At 45.4% G+C, this 19,124-nt stretch overlaps 1 protein-coding gene across 1 annotated transcript in view; it reads left to right on the top strand.

Moving 5' to 3' along the window:
• The window catches only part of LOC147640607 (protein disulfide isomerase-like 5-4), a 71,397-nt gene extending 54,606 nt beyond the window's left edge, over positions 1–16,791 (top strand). Inside the window, exons 11-15 of the mRNA XM_086813502.1 lie at positions 14,014–14,160; positions 15,406–15,618; positions 15,715–15,873; positions 16,183–16,260; positions 16,353–16,791. Of these exons, the coding sequence (XP_086669628.1) occupies positions 14,014–14,160; positions 15,406–15,618; positions 15,715–15,873; positions 16,183–16,260; positions 16,353–16,430 (675 nt within the window). The 3' untranslated portion in view covers positions 16,431–16,791. The remainder of the gene's footprint in view (positions 1–14,013; positions 14,161–15,405; positions 15,619–15,714; positions 15,874–16,182; positions 16,261–16,352) is intronic.
• The last annotated feature ends 2,333 nt before the right edge of the window (positions 16,792–19,124 follow it).

Below are 19,124 nucleotides of genomic sequence, written 5' to 3'. Positions count from 1 at the left end.
AAACGATAGTGCCCCATGAAATGATGCGGGTCAAGGTCCTGACCATCATGAAAATGCAGAGAAATCGATGCCACACCTAGTGAGCCTTCGGGCAATCCCAAAGACAATGTCACTAAGACTCCTGACGGTGGCCACACCTCAGAACGAGCAGTTGGTCGACCGCCAATGGCCAACCACGTGCTAACCGCCAAACTCCTATGTGCCAGCAGCCAAAGAAAGAGGGTGATCTGCCGGGGTGCCCTCGACCTCGGGCATCTCAATCCTACGGCCTAGCCACGTGGTGTATACGAAGAACCGGGTACCCCGTGTCCTTCCGATCAGCGGGATCACGCCAAGTCCACTCCCCCGGGTCTCATTGGAGGCACGTGTGGGGCCGGCTCTCCCAAATCCATAACCACCAAAGTCTCACCTTGGCCACCTTGGCCGGCGGAGTGTCAATGTGCCACTCGTGTGCTTGAAATCCAATCACCCTCACCCTCACCCTCACCCTCACCCTCTGTAAGGTGTAGCCATTGAAGTCATCCAGAAGGGACCCTCTCGTGTGCTTGAAATCCAATCACCCTCACCCTCACCCTCACCCTCTGTAAGGTGTAGCCATTGAAGTCATCCAGAAGGGACCCTCTCTGTAATCTGCCATGGGGTTCAATAGAAAAAGTGAGCAAAGCACAGCTCTCATCCGTGCCATGAATTGCCAAGAGAATATCATGCCTACTAAACATGCCTAGTCACTACGAGGGGTTCGGTTTTGGGATAGGGGTCAGCCACTCGTGGGGAATACCAGAGTCGATGTCGAGGCTGAGTCTGTCTCTACCCTGGATCCCAGCCATGCCTCTCCTGAGCCTCCGGGGAAAGCTGTTTGAATGCAATCCAATCTCCAAGAGACTTGGCAGGTCCTATGCTCAATGCTCCCCATGATACATGAGGTTGGGCCCCCAACATGTGGCCACTGGGTAAACGGATCAGGGGGTTCCAAATCAGCCAAAGATGCTCCTCCAAGGCTACCAGAGCTGATTGTTGAAGGGCCGGCTTGAGGTGATCCCAAGCTCGAAGTAGGCTAGCTGCAAATCTGTCCTCAAAAGCTGGGCTAAATCCATGGGCTTGCATCTCTATGATCCATCTGGTGCTCTGTGGCCAAGGGCCCCCCAAGCTCAGAGTACGGGCTGAAATCCGGGCCAAGAGGACGTCCTTCCAAGGCTCACCACCTGGAAGAAGTCCTCTAACAATCAACTTGCCCAACAGGGCACGGCTCTGAATGGTGGGGTCAATAATGCCTATGCCCCCTCTGCTTCGCGGCTCAATGATCACTCTCCAGGCCACCTTGCCCCAGGCAGGCCTCCCATCATTGTCGGCCCACCAGAAGTTCCGGATCAACCGTTGTACCTGACCAATGCATGCTCGGGGGAAGGCCCAATAAGAAGTAATGTACCACATGGTGGCAAGAAGGACTTGGTTCACCACCACCACTCGGCCGGCTAAGTAGAGCCTCGCAAAACTCCAGTACAAAAGCTTCTTCTGAATGCTCAGAAGAAGAGGATTGAGCTGTTGCTCCAAGGAGATATCGATGTCTACTTGGCATCCCAAATAGTGGACTGGAGTGCCCCTCGGGATCCACTAGAAAGCCTCAACTGGACACCAAGTTGGGGCGGGTGTAGAGCCTACCCAAAAACCACATGACTTGTGCCATTTGATTTGCACTCCTGATGCGCAACAAAAGATCTCAATCGCCTCTGCGAATCTCTGGAGATTTGTTACGATCCTTACACGTGGCACATTGTAAAAAGAGCTTATTGTAAATTTAAAGCCCTAAGGTCTTTCTTTCAAAGGTTTCTTGGAGAGAGTTCACGCGCACAAGAATCTTTCTTTCCGGTGGCATGTTTCTCGCAGCACTTGGCCCAATCTTTGAAGCTCTACTGTTTTATTTTTCATCGTTTGGTGCTTCTTGCATATTCGTGGTTAAAAATGGATTCCGATCACTCTGCCCCACAATCACCCAAATCTATCCCTCTTCGCCAACAAATGGATGATTTGCGGGAGCAAATGAATTTATTTGTGAATGATATCCACACTATGATGACACCTATAGTACCTTAGCGCCAACTTCAGATACCCATCCCTTGGGTAATCATGAGGGTACTTTGGAAAGGGATTAAAGCCAAAACTTGCATTAAAGGATTTGAAACCACCAAAGTACACTGGTACTTTACCTTCTCACACGGCTGATGCAGTAGATCAGTGACTTTCTAAGTGGGAGCAATGCTTTACTTTATGTGATATTACAGATGAGCACATTAGAATCCAGCATGTTGCATATAATTTACAACATGTGGCTCTTCGTTTTGATGGAGGAAAATTCAAAAGGACAAGGCGATCCCGAATCCTTGGGAGGAGTTTAAAGATATGTTTATTCAGAACTTTGTGCCACAAGATGAGCAGAGTAGAGCACTTGATACTTGGTTTTTTCTCTCTCAAAGAATCTTACAATTCAGGAGTATGCAGACAAGTATTGAGAGACGCTTACGAAAATACCCCAAATTTTACCAGATTTCTTACAAGTTCATAAATTCGCCTAGGGATTAAATGATAAATTTCGACCATTAGTACGCCATTAGAAGTGTCAAACCTTATACAGAGCTATAGAGATGGCTTTAGTTTATGAAGATGGTCGAAAAGGTTAAAGTCAAGCAGTAGGTCAAGGTTCCAAGTCACATTTTATGCAACCTACTTATGACGCTTCCAGGTACATTAGTGGACAAAAGGGAAAGGCATCTATGTCTAGTGTACATTCGTCTACAAAGACTCTTGTAGGAGATAAGAGAAAGGTATTAATGAAGAATGACCGCAGATCTTCTCTCACTCCCGCGAGGAGTTTGAAAAAGCAAAGAATAAAGGTTTATGCTATGCTTGTATAGGCAAGCATCAAAGGCATGATTGTCCTTTGAAGAAGCAGCGCATAGCTGCAAATATGACCACTGAGCCTATAGATTCAGATCACGGGGATGATCTCGAGGAAGATTTATTGGATAATACTCTAGATCACACACCCCAGCATTCTATTAGGATACTCTCAGTGTCAATTGAGAAACGGGTATCCACAGTTGTATATAGAGTCTTATCTTCAGAGGCTAGCCACAGTTACCAGTTTCCAGTTACAGAACTTATTGTCATGAAGGGTTCGGTTGACGGGAAACCACTGAAGGTACTCTTCGATACGAACTCTAGTCATGATGTGGTGCCCGGGGGACTAGGGCCTTTGACACACTTGTTGATACCATCAATGCATATTAAAACATTTAAACATGGCAACATCCTTAACACATATCCATCATCACTTTGCATAAAACATAAAAGATGGATAAAACATCTACAAATGTTGAAAATGGAGCTTGGCAGCTTGCACGTGTGACACCGCATAGAAGCCGGAATGGGCCGACCCCCCCCCTTGGAGTATTTTATTGCCCAAGGAGAATAATATCATGTACAAGCTTTGAGGGCCTTACTCTCCCCACGGGAGATGCCGGATTATCCATATACAAATGCCATAACACAGCCCAACACGAGGCTACCAAGCCGGAACAGCAGATACGATGGTTGGTACCGTAGGTATAGCAAGTACAAATGCTGGTACAGCATGTACAGTGACTAGTACAGCAGGTACAGTGGCTGGTACAACAAGTATAGAAGCTGGTACAGCCAGTACAATGGGTGGTACAGCAAGTACAACAAGTACAAGGACTAGCACAGCCAATACAATGGCTGGTACAACAGGTACAAAGGTTGGTACAACAAGTACAATGGCTAGAAATCATAATAAATGATTAAATACCCTTGCCTTCAGTATTTCTTCGTGATGGAAGCCTCCAAAACAGTCCCCAACAGCCGGTATTCTTCATGGGCAGCCTTCAAGAGAGAGAAAGAGAGTAGCCATCATTAGGGCAGCCTGTAACGGTGGTAGAGGCTAGCGTGTAGCAAGAGAGCCTCGTTAATGAAGAGAGAGGGCTCCAATTTATAGATTTGGGCCTCCCATGAGCTAAAATGGCAAGAGAAGGCTACAATGACAAGTGGAGAGCCACACAATAGCTGGAGTGACAAGTGTGAGGCCACTTGTCTCACTTTGATCCACTTTCTTGCCACATGTCTCAATCTAAGAGATGGGTTCTCCCATAATCTTTAGCTCTAAAAATATCCCATCTAGTAGACATTCTGTCATAGGCACTTTGCCAACTCTTGGTATCTGCTCAATTCCAGATGTAATGACGCGAACAGAATTTCCATCAGAGTCAGGCCAAAAATAGCAACTCTCCTAAATTTTAGGAGTGTGGTCCTTTGTATTCTAGGATAATCTCCCATTCCCAAAGCTTGTACTTTCCAAATATTTAGACATCCTGGAGTCCACCAGACCCCTTTCATTATACTGGGAAATGTCCAGGCTAGTGACACAAATACTTAGAATTACTTAACAGAAGTTTCCTTTCTACAAAAAGAAAAGAACAAAGATTATTTCTTGAGGGTCACAGGGGACGTATTCATTGTGTGGCCCAGCCATCTCTAGAGGCACATGTCCCATGCCATGAGGATTGCCATTGATCAGCCGTGGGTGGTCATCACACTACCTTTGGATAGAGCCAAGGAGAGAACATGGCATTCCATAATCTTGTAAGTCTCTCTTTTTAGGTTGGGTTCAAAAAGCTCCAAGTGTTATAGACACGCATGAAAGTGGAACTCCAACTTGTAATGCCACAAAATCTTTGCAAGAGAAAATTCTGATGGAATTTTATGATGTTTTTAAATATGAATTTCCCTCTTCTTTGCCTCCGAGCAGAAATGCAGAGCATTGAATAGAGCTTGTGCCTAGTGCAAGTGCGATCAATAGACCTCCATACCAGGTGAGTTTGGTCGAGGAGAACAAGGTGTCGAGGTGATCAAGGAGTACCTAGTGAAAGGACTCATTCATCCCAATTTCTCACCGTTCGCTTCTCCAGTTTTGCTATTTAAGAAGAAAGATGGTTCTTATCGGATGTGTATCGATTACACAGCCTTAAATAAACTTAGTGTAAAACATCGATATCCGATGCCACGGATCGATGATTTGATAGACCCTTTAGGTGGAGCTAAGGTCTTCAGTAAGATAGATTTAAAGAGTGGATATCATTAGATTTGTATTAAAGACGAAGATGTATCTAAGACTGCTTTTCGTACTCGTTTTGGTCATTATGAGTACCTTGTTATGCCATTTGGACTTACTAATGCACCAACCACATTTGTTATGTTAATGAATGATGTCTTTAGGCTATTTATGGGTAAATTTGTGGTGGATTTTATTGATTACATTTTGGTCTATAGTAAATCTTTACTGGAGCACGAACCACACTTGTTTATAGTATTTAGCGTGCTCAAGGAAAATGTGTTGTATGCCGGTAAACAAAAAACTTTCCTATGTCAAGAGAAAGTTGAGTGTTTGGGACACATTATATCAAGATGGATTCGGAGAAAGTAGCAATAATCTTGGCTTGGTCCATAGGACATTATGGCGCTTGGATCTTTCTTAGGACTATCTGGTTTTCATAGAAAGTTTATTATTTTCTATTCTGAAATAGGACCGACTTGTTGCAAGTTACCGTTGTTTATGTCTAGACTGACATTCAACAACAAAGTTTTGATAAGTTAAAGCAGGCAGTTGCAACTGCACCTGTGTTGAAGATCGTGGATCTGTCATTACCTTTTGTCGTTGAAACAGATGCTAGTAGTATTGCCATATGAGCTGTGTTGAGCCAAGAAGGCCGACCAGTGGCTTTTGAAAGTAAGAAGCTCAATTGTTCACAATGCAAGTGGCCCACACATGAGCTTGGTGATCTGCAAACTCTGAGTCCAGCAGCTCCTCTTGAGTACGGATGGGGAGACGCAATCCCTACAGCCCTGTCTTCTGAGCTGAGAGAAAACTGCTCATGGCCTCGGTGACAAATAGGAAGAGGTATGGTGCCAGTGGACAGCCCTGCCTAACGGAGCGAGAAAGGGAAAATCTGTCACCTCGAGCTTCCTGACTGAGAACGTGACTGTGAGAGGCTGAGTAGAGGTCCGAAACACAGCGGATCCACTCCAGTAGGAACCCCATCTGGTACATCTGCCCTCTAGAAAGCTCCAATCAACTCTATCATAAGCTTTCTCAAAGTCTAGGAGCACAATGAGGTCTTGTTGCCACATCCTGGCCAAAGCTGTCACCGATGTTGTCCAAAATGCTCCGATCCTAAACAAAACCTGTATGAGTATCATGGATCAAGTCAGGGATTAAAGGTTGAAATCTCTGGCCGATGGCCTTGGCTAAAATTTTGTAGGCGGTCCCAAGGAGGGTGATGGGTCTCCACTACCAGATCTCCGATTTGTCACCACCCTCCTTAGAAATCAAGTGAATCAAACCCTCTCAAAGCCTCTCTGGCATGGCGCTTGTAGTCATAATCTCATTGAAGGCTGCTCAAAGGCCTCCTTCCATGAGATCCCAATGGCAAAGAAAAAAGAAATTGGAAGCATGTCCGCCCCCCAGCATTTGCGCCTAGGAAGAGCCGTCAATGCCTCTGTCAACTCCTCTGTTGTGAAGGGAGTCAATAAGAAGGTCCAGAGAGCAGGGGGAACCACCTCTCTCGTGTGCCGCCAGACCCCACCACTTGTGAGGATAATGGGGCACCCATGAGGAGGGATCTGAAAAAATCCATGGCAATGGCTCTCACATTGGGGCGGTCAGAAACAATAGCTCCATCTTGGCCACGCAACCTGCAAATACCATCTCTCCGCCTGTGAGGGCTTGCAATCTCAAAGAAGTCCCAATGACTCTATCTCCAGCCTGGGTCCAAAAGGAAGCTCTGGCATGGTATATGTACTCCACCCTCCTCTCCTCGATGGATCTGATCTCTATATGGGCGGGAGCAAGCCAACTCTCAATCCACGGGCTATCGAGGGAACTCTCCTTAAGACGCTAGAGAGAAGCAAGACCCCTCCAAATGCTTCTCTCTTGCTCACGATATCCCTCCAATCTACTCTGTGCTGGCTCCTGCAAAAAGCTACTGATCTCACTGAGACCCGCATCCAAGGTGCGTGCGGCAAAACCTGAGATAAAGTCCAGTCCCTCCCATATCTCCTCTATCCTACTGCAGATCTCAGGGTCCTATATGAGGCTGTCCGGAATCCTAGTACTCATATGCCTGTCCTACCTCCAGGGGTCCTCCAAGGATAGAATAACCACAACATGATCAAAGAAAGTGGTGCCCACCAAGATGCCAATCAGGCCCCCATGACCGCAAGCCCACTCATCCACATAGAATCTATCAAGTCAAGAGAGGTAGGGGTGAGTGCTCCTCCTATCGGACCGCAAGAAGCACAAGCTCTTGGCGCTGTGCCCAAAGTTCAAACTCTGGCAGATGCCAAGGGTCCTATCCCCTGAGTGCCAAGATAAGCTCCTCCCAAGTAGAGTACTTTGTGCCTAAGACTTTAGGCGTGCCTCCTCCGAGTCTGTCCTTTGCTAACTCGATCATGCTAAACTCTCCACCCATGCACCAAAAGTCAACCTAAGGAAGGGACTGACGGATTGTACTCCAGAAGGTGGCTCTACCTGCTACGACGTTTGGGGCATGAACATTGAGGAAGCCCACACAGTCCTCTCCAATCCACATGTTTGGGGCGTCGCCGATGGGTGGGTGCTGTGTAAATTGCTCAAAACGGTTCTCTGAAAGAACCAAATCCTCCTGTACTTTGCTTGCCTGGCACGCATGGCGACGCCGCTCAGCTTTGGAAGTCAACTGGCAGCCCTGGTGCAGACCAACGGTTTGCCACTCGCGCCGGCAACAGAGTCGTTTGGTTGGGTCCTGGTGTTCGGCTACCTGAGGGCCTTCATCTCTCCCTACCCCCTAATGATGATGTGGGCTGTGACCCCGGGGAGGGGGGAGGGGGGGGGTGCGGGAAGGTAGTCTCCTGGACTGGCGCTGTCACCAAGAGGTGAAACTTTTTGCAGTTGTTTTCTTTATTTACATTTCTTTATAAATATATATTTTTCTTTTCTTTCTCTTTGGTTGCTGTTGTTTTCCCCCGGGATCTCTTGGAAGGGCTTGGGCCATTGCAATGTTAGAATGGGTCAGCCCGTGGGACTTTGGACCAGTGGTTGGCTAAGCCTGAGAACTGCACTGAAAGATGAATGACAGTGTCCAGGACATGGGCACTGAAAGATGAATGACAGTGTCGAGGACATGGGCACTGAAAGATGAATGACAGTGTCCAGGACATGGCCACTGAATGAGGGCATAGGCCGGTTTACACTAGTAAGTGGCCGCCACCGAAATGTGAATGTATCTTGAATTCTAAGCAAATTCTGAAGTGACCATAGTGGTCAAAGATGGTCAGGAGACCAGAAGGAATGCAAATGACATCATCCCTAAAATCTAGGGAACTGCTATTTTGGGCAGTGTCGGAATTGAAAAGTGTTCGCGTCAGTTTGTGCAGAATGTCAAGGGGACCAAAAGCTGGCAAAGGACTGTTGTGAGAATGTGAACCAGTCAGGAGATTTTTAGCTTGGAAGATTGCATGTGGAAAAGGCGTAAAAATGTGCCAAGTGTCAAATTTATGTGCATTTTCCACACTGGGAAGAGGGAAGCGTGGGATTTTGGGCTGAATGAGGCTCATTTGCAGCCATGATGGTGGATTGTTGCAGGTTAAGAGCTATGGTGGTGCACTCCCTTGCCCTGCAACTCATGTATTGAGGGTTGAGCTTGCTCCCCACAGTCTCTCTCTCTCTCTCTCTCTTGCAGACTATGGTAATGCTCTCAACAGATAAAATTAGGTACAGCTATGTGAATTTCATGCTTATATGCAGAGGCTAGTTGCCTCCTTGAACAGGAACCGGTGTAGTTAGTTCCTACACCAAAGCAGGGACGGAAGATGGTAATAACCTCTTCAATACAACGCTGTTTCAGCACTGTTTAGGTGCTGTTTTTGGGCTGTTATGTTGCCCGGTTGATGCCAAAATGCAGTAGGACTTTGCTAAAGTCCTCCAGGACAGTACAAGGGTTAATTTGGGCTGAAAACAGAGCTGAAAACAGGTCTGTGCAGAAAATTACAGCAAGCTGAATTGTAATGTTTTGGACTCCATTGGGTAGTCTGATGCCTATGGAAGTGAGCGTGTCAGTTGGGACTCATTCTGAGATGTTATGGAACAGTTTTAGTGCAGTTATGCTGGCAAATTTCTCCCAGAATTTGTAAAACTTAGCTGGTGCAAGTAGAGTGCTCTGTTGCACTCGAGCTTTGTATTTTCCAACTTTTTAACAATAAAGAAATACCGCAAGGGGCGCCGGACTTCGGGGCCAATGTGTTGTTGGGCGAGGGAGCGAGGATTCTGTGATTGTGTGTCTGAGTAAGTCCAGGTTATTTGTGAATGAATTACCGCTTTATGTGTCCATAGACCGGTTTTATGGTTCCATTGCCGGGATAGGGTCCTCTTTTCTGCAAGAGCCCGGACACGGATTGGATTGGGTGAACAGGAGACAGACATAGTGAGGTACAACTGATTACAGGTGAGAAAGAGTACGGTCTCTTTCTTTGGATACAGGTTCCCTTAAACTTTCAGTTGACAGTATGACAGACAAAGGGAAAGGCAAGCTCCCTGCCGAAGAGAGTTCCTCTTCTACTCGCAGACAGCGTACAGCCAGCCTTGTTAGAGGAAGAACAGGAACAGGAGGATTTGTTTCAGGCACAGCTTCTTAGCATGCTTGGAACTTTTCAGCAGCTAGTTAAGAATCCCAGAATGAAGAAATTTTTGCAGTCACGTACAGGGGATTCCCAGGTTGAAGCATCCCAGCATGCAGTAGAGAGGGCACAGGAACAAGTGCCAAGGATGCCACAGCATGTAGAGCAAACACCAGCAGTGGCAGCTAATCCAGTGCAGCATGTTACACAGGCACAGGATCAGGCAGTTAATGGTCAGGGCAGTAATGCACAAATGGTTCTGCCGACCATTCCTCCTTTGGTTGCTGCCCAACCCGGTTATTTTGGTGGTGGGTCTATTTTCCAGGCCATGGCTAGACCGCCCACAGCTTTGCCAAGTTTGATGCCAAGAGGGTCACCAGGACTGATGCCTACAGAATTTGTGAACCCTCTTTATGCCAACATAGGTGTGCAGCCTGGACTTCAGACACATTTCAGTCCAGTTTTGATGCCTGCAGCACGTGTTAATGTGGCTGAATTTTCTCAGCCTAGTGGACAAAGAGCAGTAAGGACTGATGCAGAAAAGGTGCAAAAGGATTACAAAGAAGGAGGTCAAGCAGTAAAGTTTGAGACTTTCAGTGGGATGCAGGACAAATTGAAAGCGCTGACTTCTATTCAGCAGTTTGATGCAGCATACACTAGGGTAAACTTTACAGAGTCTTCTAAGGTGCGGAAGGCTGCTACTTTCTTGAAAGGTAATGCATTGCAGTGGTGGACCTCACTGTTGATGCAAGGACAGGCACCTGCTACATGGGTCCAATTCAAGCAGCAGTTCTCTTTTGCATGGCTGACAAACACTTTTGAAGTGGATGTGATGATAGCATGGCACAAACTGAATGAAGCTGAAACTGATTTGTCTCCACTAGACGAAGGTACAAAAGGTTTCATGTTAGACACTACAGTGACATGATCTGCTTTTTGAACCTGAATTTTGAATGACCTCTACACTTGTATCATATGTTTGGCAATGTACAGTTTTGACATTTGTTGTCAATAAATGAATGAATGGACTTTCATTGCTTTGAAGTTGAGTGGAGGCAAGGCGAGAAGGTTTCTCCAAAAGCCTTGGAATAAGGAGGACAAGGTTTAGAGAAATGCATCTGTTACACTTCAATGAATGATTATACGTGTTGTGACACTAATAGTGCGGAGACACGTGCTATCGCCCTGTGTTGCATCCGGAAACATGTATTTGAAAGGCTTGAACCTGCGATGACACAAATGGTAGTGGGGAATTCCTATCATCACCCCGTACTATCTGTTGGCAAGAGATACATGCGATGACACGAATCACCTGGGGAATCTTGTGATCGTCTTGTGTCATCCGTTTGCATGTGGACTTGCAATCGAGGTCGCTTGCTTCTTTCAAGAGGGGGGTATGTCACCAGGAGGTGAAACTTTTTGCAGTTGTTTTCTTTATTTACATTTCTTTATAAATATATATTTTTCTTTTCTTTCTCTTTGGTTGCTGTTGTTTTCCCCCGGGGTCTCTTGGAAGGGCTTGGGCCATTGCAATGTCAGAATGGGTCAGCCCGTGGGACTTTGGACCAGTGGTTGGCTAAGCCTGAGAACTGCACTGAAAGATGAATGACAGTGTCCAGGACATGGGCACTGAAAGATGAATGACAGTGTCCAGGACATGGCCGTTGAATGAGGGCATAGGCCGGTTTACACTAGTAAGTGGCCGCCACCGAAATGTGAATGTATCTTGAATTCTAAGCAAATTTTGAAGTGACCATAGTGGTCAAAGATGGTCAGGAGACCAGAAGGAATGCAGATGACATCATCCCTAAAATCTAGGGAACTGCTATTTTGGGTAGTGTCGGAATTGAAAAGTGTTCGCGTCAGTTTGTGCAGAATGTCAAGGGGACCAAAAGCTGGCAAAGGACTGTTGTGAGAATGTGAACCAGTCAGGAGATTTTTAGCTTGGAAGATTGCATGTGGAAAAGGCTTAAAAATGTGCCTAGTGTCAAATTTATGTGCATTTTCTACACTGGGAAGAGGGAAGCGTGGGATTTTGGGCTGAATGAGGCTCATTTGCAGCCATGATGGTGGATTGTTGCAGGTTAAGAGCTATGGTGGTGCACTCCCTTGCCCTGCAACTCATGTATTGAGGGTTGAGCTTGCTCCCCACAGTCTCTCTCTCTCTCTCTCTCTCTCTCTCTCTCTCTTGCAGACTATGGTAATGCTCTCAACAGATAAAATCAGGTACAGCTATGTGAATTTCATGCTTATATGCAAAGGCTAGTTGCCTCCTTGAACAGGAACCGGTGTAGTTAGTTCCTACACCAAAGCAGGGACGGAAGAGGGTAATAACCTCTTCAATACAACGCTGTTTCAGCACTGTTTAGGTGCTGTTTTTGGGCTGTTATGTTGCCCGGTTGATGCCAAAATGCAGTAGGACTTTGCTAAAGTCCTCCAGGACAGTACAAGGGTTAATTTGGGCTGAAAACAGAGCTGAAAACAGGTCTGTGCAGAAAATTACAGCAAGCTGAATTGTAATGTTTTGGACTCCATTGGGTAGTCTGATGCCTATGGAAGTGAGCCTGTCAGTTGGGACTCATTCTGAGATGTTATGGAAGAGTTTTAGTGCAGTTATGTTGGCAAATTTCTCCCAGAATTTGTAAAACTTAGCTGGTGCAAGTAGAGTGCTCTGTTGCACTCGAGCTTTGTATTTTCCAACTTTTTAACAATAAAGAAATACCGCAAGGGGCGCCGGACTTCGGGGCCAATGTGTTGTTGAGTGAGGGAGCGAGGATTCTGTGATTGTGTGTCTGAGGAAGTCCAGGTTATTTGTGAATGAATTACCGCTTTATGTGTCCATAGACCGGTTTTAGGCGCCAAGGGCAAGCTCTGGTGAGGTGTCCCATCTGCCTACAAATGAATTCAGAGGCCAAAGTACTCCACTCTCTGGAGGATGGGGTCTCCCTAGAGGCAAGGAAGGGATATGACGTGAGGCACTGTCTCTAGCGAGGCAATACAAATGCGAAGGGACGGAATCCCGGCCGCAAGGGACAAAGCAGCAAGGGGGGGGGGATTCCATCACTCTCCCAGTGGCTCCACCAATCACAGGGAGAAGAGGAAGGTATTCCTTCCTAAGGCCTGGGAAGCAAAGTGTCATGGGAAAGCGTGAAACACCAGCCAGTGGGTCGAATGCGGGGTTGAAGCCGTGTTGCCACCTCGCAAAGAAGGCTTGGGCCGTACGCAATGCGATGGGGCTCAGTTGCATGACTCTATCTGACGTTGTTGGCGAGTCAAACTCAACGTCGTAGTAGACGCGCCACAAAGGATGAATGTCTGTGATCTTTGCAAGCTCTCCAAGGAGGCTAGCCTGTAGAAGATTTCTGAGTTGTCCACACGCTGGGCGGCTACCAACAATCTTGCACACAGTGTGGAGGTGTCTAGAGATGCAACTGTTGTAGCGAGGAGCTGGAGGTCCGCTTTTGAGAAGGATAGGCAAGGGATGGAGCTGAAGGGGAAACGGAGGGGGGAACTGGAGAGGCTGTGGGGGAGGGAAGCAAGGGAGGGGGAAGGGCCGCGCGGGGAGAGAGAGATAAGGGGCGGGGGGGGGGGGGGGCGGGGGGCAATCCGTCAAAGGGGACGAGAGGGGGCTGAAGGGGAAATGGAGGGGGGAACTGGAGAGGCTGCAGGGGGAGGGAAGCAAGGGAGGGGGAAGGGCTGCGCGGGGAGAGAAAGAGAGAGAAAGGGGGGGGTGAGGGGGGGGGGGGGGGGGGGGGGGGGGGAGAGGGCAGTCCATCAAAGGGGGCCAGCAGGAGAGGAATGAATGCGGGAGGAGGGGGGGAGGGGTGCGTAGGTGGAAGGGGCAGGGGGAGGGGTGCACAAGCTAAAGGCAGGGGTGCGCAGGTCAAAGGGAGGTAGGCGCAGAAGGGCAGAGGGCAAGAAGAGGTGGCAGCAAAGGGGGTGCGCAGGTCAAAGGGAGGGAGGCGCAGAAGAGCAGAGGGCAAGAAGAGGTGGCAGCAAAGGGGGGCGCAGGCCGCGCAGATGTTTGCAGGGGGGGGGGGGTGCTCGCAGCTTTTCTCAGGATGATTTGCTCTGTACTATTTCATTTTGGCTGAAACTTTTGTAGTGGTTCTATCAAAATCCATGCTAATGTGATCACAGTTGTTAAGAAGAGAAGTCAATTAGTTTCGTTCAGTTGATAAGAAGTCATATATGACAAAAATCTTCCTAAATTTTTTGTACTTTGTGGTTCATTTTTTAGCTTGTCTTGACAAATGAACTTTTCTGCTTTGTGTTGCATGCTCAAATATGCAGGCTATGGAGGCTTTGGTGGCACCAGTTGCAAAGGTTCCGTTGGAGAGTAAACCTCACAGTTTATTTGTTGCCTCTAATGAAACAGTAAAGCGTCCTGCCCCTCGTGCTGGAGGCTGCAGAATAGAAGGTTTTGTGAAAGTTAAGAAGGTAAGTATCAGCTCCCAAAGAGGGGTATCCGAAAGAAAGGTTAACTGTGCACTATGTATGGTAGTACTGCCAGGAGTTTATACAGGTGTGCGTGAACACCCATTGTATCAAAAATCATGACCTGAAGCACGGCTTTATCCAAAGTATGGCGTGAGTGCATGAAAGCCCTCAAACACCATTCTCAACACAGAAATGAACAAAGATAAACTGGAAGGGTTGCCAGCAAGGTCACCTCCCACTCCCTTCGGAGAATCCTTAAGCTTGAGGGTAGACCTATACCGAGCGTGCATATTGCTCAAACGTGGTGTTCCTTACGATCAAAACCACTACTTAAATGTGTCGCTAGAGCTTGGTCATGGCCAGATCCTGAAGATAACGAACTATGAGCAAATCCACTCACTTTTAGAGATTGGATTCAGCAACAGCTATTGAAAGCAATCTTAAGTCAGCCCTAAAACTTCAAGTTTAATCTCACTACTAGAGCCATATTGTTATCTTACACTTAAATCGTCATCTAGATGAAAGTTTTTAATGGTTTTTTAGCATGCTTATAAGCAGTGGACAAGTGGCCAGAGTACTATGTAATCAAGGCACAAAACCATTGGTAGTGAAGTCCTAGCTGCTGTGAGCACTTCTGAAGCAGTGTTGGCCTTAAGGTTAAGCTTGCACCCAAGCTGAAGAGAAGGTGGTGGTATATTGTAGTACATACTGATATGCATGCATTTTCTTAGGTGGAATAGTTGTTAATTTTTCAAAGCCACTTGAACTTTTGTCATTTGTGCTAATTCCATCAATTTAATCTCTTGGCAAAACAAGTTCCCTCAACAGGGTGGGTTCCCCTATTTTGGGCTCACTTGTAAACATGTGATATGCTTTAATTCCGCATGTAAGGGTCCCTTGGGATGAGAGAACTTGGTGGCAAGAATGTGGTCATCTACCAGAAGGATAAGTTCATTAAAAGCCCCTTGGAAAGGAGCCCCACACAAGGGACGGACACCATCCCTCGCTTATGTAGGCAGGATCCGGATTACAGTGGAGGAGGTTTACCTCTCCAAGCCATGTTGTAGGTGTATGGAGCAATAAGTCAAATCATCGATTATCCACTTGAGGATAAACACAAGCAACATATCTGAGATAACTTTTGTTAATCACCAAAGACAACACACTTTTACACAAAGTAAAGTAACCAATATATATATGTATATGGAATTTTGTAATGTTTTGTGTGTTGGTGGGATGGCACAGGTTCCAGGCAATTTAATGATATCAGCCCACTCAGGATCTCACTCATTCGATGCATCGATGATGAACATGACACATTATGTCTCAGATTTTTCCTTTGGAAGGAGGCTGCCTTGGAAGATGTTGCGAGAAGTCATGAGACTTACTCCTCAGCTTGTCTCATCCGGGGATCGCCTTCCTGTTAGGATATATGTATCAGAACATGAAAACATCACTGTAAGTGTTCTTCACATAAAGAACATGTAATCATCTCTTGCACTTCTGTGGCCATCCTCACCATTTTGTCACTTAGTAATGCTTTCGATTTGGCAGCATGAACATTACTTGCAAGTTGTGAAGACTGAAGTGATTTCAGCAAGGGCCCGACATGAAACAGTACTTGAGAAGTATGATTACACTGTTCATAGCAATGTCCTCCAGACAACAGATATGCCAACTGCCAAGTTCCATTACGAACTCTCCCCAATGCAGGTTAGTGGGCCTTTTGGACTTTCTCCCATTCCCTCATCACCTGAACCAATGCTCATTATGGATATGTAGGTCTATGACAAGGGGAATTGGTCCTTCATTTTTGGTATTCTTCCATGATGGGATTTGGGGAGAAGGTCGTGTAAGTGTGCGTGTGTGGGCACACGTGTATGTGTGCATGCATGTGGATGTGCGTGTACACGCGTGTGCAATGTGTGCTCATTGCTTAATTTTTTAGGAAAGTATTCAAATATGTGGGTATTGATCTCAACTTGTTCTCTTGCCTGCATTATTGCCTTGCTGACTGTACAGGTACTTGTTAGAGAGAATCCAAAATCTTTTTCACATTTTATCACAAATGTTTGTGCGATTATCGGTGGTGTCTTCACGGTATGTAACAATTACCTTTCCCATAAAACCAGTCATTTCCCCAATCTGAAGTTAAATCTGTCATGGCTTATATGTATGTGCTTGTTAATCAGGTGGCTGGCATTCTTGATTCAATGTTACATGGTGCAATTGGGATGGTAAAAAAGATGGAACTAGGAAAGCAATTCTGATCATCAGTTTGTCCACTGGAAGACAATTTTGTAGAAAGTAAATGGCTGGTTTTTAGACAAAGTAAAGGCGATTTAATCACAAAGTAATCAAGCTCCATTTAAGTACACGGCTATATTAGGCATGGCAAGGTTCTCATCATGTGCCTGGCAAAGGAGAGAGGGAGTTTGCTACATGCATCTCAAGTGACTGGTGTAAAACTGCTGTATAGAATCTAGACAACTTGATGAGACCAACATTTGGTCTTGCATTTATTTAATCCAAGCTCTGTGGCTGTATAATCCCTGACAAATTGGTTTTTGGGCATTTGCAATGTAGTCTCTTGGTTGCAGGTTCCATTTTGTTATCTATTTTTTTAGTGGAGACAGTCGCGCACATGGTAATGTTCTGTTGCAGCTGTAATATTTGCCTTGAATGACATCCTGTTAGTGCAGCCAGAGTTGCTTAACTGTCAATGCCACTGCTGCTGTAATGCTGGCCTGGCATGGCCTCCTCCTGTTACATTCAGGAGATTACTCCATCATGTTTGTACCATGATGTGAGATGCTCTGTTTTATGCTCATAGATGACTCTCTCTCTCTCTCTCACACATGACATCATGCAAGGGCTTAGCTTCTCTCTCTCTCTCTTTTTTTGGTAGTCATCGCTATTAGTCTACATAGCTAGTAATGGACGATTTTGTGTTTAGTTTAAATTTCTTTTCATACTGTTGGGGTGCTTTTGATGTTTACCTAGACATCTACCCAAAAAACAGTCTCTCCCCCTTAAAAATCTTGAAACCGTATCTATGATACTCTAGAAACAAACTGATGAAACCTTTAAAATTGCTAGTTTGCAAGAATTTCAAATTCTTCACAGGCTCACTATTTAATGATTTGCACTGGACACTAAAAAAGGGACCTTTTAGATTCTAAGATGACTCAAACTTATTCCCCACACGATTAAACGAGTATGCAGGTCATGCTTGTGTGTGGACTTGTACAATGCGTGCTTGTATGTATATGTATTTGTTTGCATATAAATAAATATATATGGCTGCGTGATCCAAACTTGAGGCATTTCTTGTGAAGGCGATTCTTAGGAGAGCATTATTGCTCATAGACCCATTTGGTCTTTTGTAAGACGGAAATAAAACACTCTCTCTCATGCCACCTTTATGTCTAGCTTTAGTAGTCAATTACTCATGCTACTTTATGTCTTAGCTTTATTACTCAACCCTTTTCAGCTTGCAGTTGTAAATCACTTGATTTACTTCTATGTTCTCATGCCACCTTCATGTTAAATAAAGTCTTGGTGTATGACTTTCGTTTCAGATGTGTATGTATGTAGCTCTAGGCCTTTAACCATGATTAAGGGGCCTTAAGTGCTTGGATTAGGATGCAAACAACACAAATGTGGCAACAGATCGGCTTGCCAAAGAGCAGGAATCTGAATACAAGGTGGTTGCATAAGCTGTAACTTCAAGAGGGGAAAAACTGTGGTTTAGTTTGGTCAGCCATATGTGGCATGAAATGGCTTGTGTTGGATTAGGCTTCTTAATGCTTCAATTAAAGTATCCGAAATAAGTTTGATTCTAGAGCCCAACAAGCTTTGGTAAGGTGTTCTTGTGTGCTTTCATATGGATGACTTTGTGTGGCCCATAATTTATGGCCCAAGGTGATGGCTTGCAATCTTGAGTTTTAGTGTCTAGACTTGAAACATGAGATGAGCGTGAAAATGGCAACGTATAAGGCACAAATTTAAGGGTTGCATGTTTAAAACAGTGGTGTAAAACTAGAAGTTGACATGCAAGGAACTTGAGAAGCCCTTGATCATCCAACCCAATGTTTCATTTGTGGCCACCATTGCAGTTTGCTTAATTACTCAATAATCACTATCATGTACAAACCATTATCATTATCGCTATCGTGCGCAAACCATATTCAATTCCTTGATCAATTGTGTTGTTTATGCTTAGGCTCTATGATGATCCCATAACAAAAAACCCTTTTTCGATTCATGTATGTATTGATACTCATTACTTCGGGATGAGGAGATGTGATTTAGAGTCGGAATGGTGGCAACCTGGCTTTCTGCACTAATACAAAGAAGAAGGGTAAAGATTCCAACTCTTGAAACTAGAAGGATGTTTCTTGGATCAGAAGGTTGTACAAAAGGTCTTTTAAATTTTCTTTGGGTAAAGAGGAACCTCCTTTCTAGCTTGGCCATAACGGACCAGGACGTGCATGTTCAATTTGATAAAATGGTGCAGTCATTCTCGATGGACATGTAAAGGACATTCGAAGGAAAACTTGTACGAGCTTTCAGTGTTAATGCCAATTTGGGTGGCAACCAAATTTGACATGAGAGAGATGGGCATTTGAGTATGCTAACTCTTCTAAAGATACAAAAAGATAAGTTAATTGAGCTTTTGGCTCCAATTTTTTATTGTTCAGATGTATGTGAAGCATGATTGGGTAAGCATAGCATTGAAACCTTTCCACAAGAGGGCAGTTTTAGGGCCAAGGCTCCTCTTTATCTCATACACATTGAGTGGAAAGATGAGAACTATTGCACTTGGTGGTTCTTCTTACTTTTTCACATTGATAGAGATGATTACGAAAGAAAGATTTGGGTGTATTTTTTAAAGGAAAAGTCTCAAGCTTTTGGAAAGTTTAAAGAATGTCTTACATTGGTTGAAAGTGAGACAATAATCA

The sequence above is a fragment of the Cibotium barometz genome, chromosome 2, assembly GCF_041138505.1.
Source record: "Cibotium barometz isolate CiBa-2024 chromosome 2, ASM4113850v1, whole genome shotgun sequence".
Taxonomy (NCBI): domain Eukaryota; kingdom Viridiplantae; phylum Streptophyta; class Polypodiopsida; order Cyatheales; family Cibotiaceae; genus Cibotium; species Cibotium barometz.
Note: the sequence above shows the minus strand (reverse complement) of the source record. Positions and strands in the feature narration are given on the sequence as shown.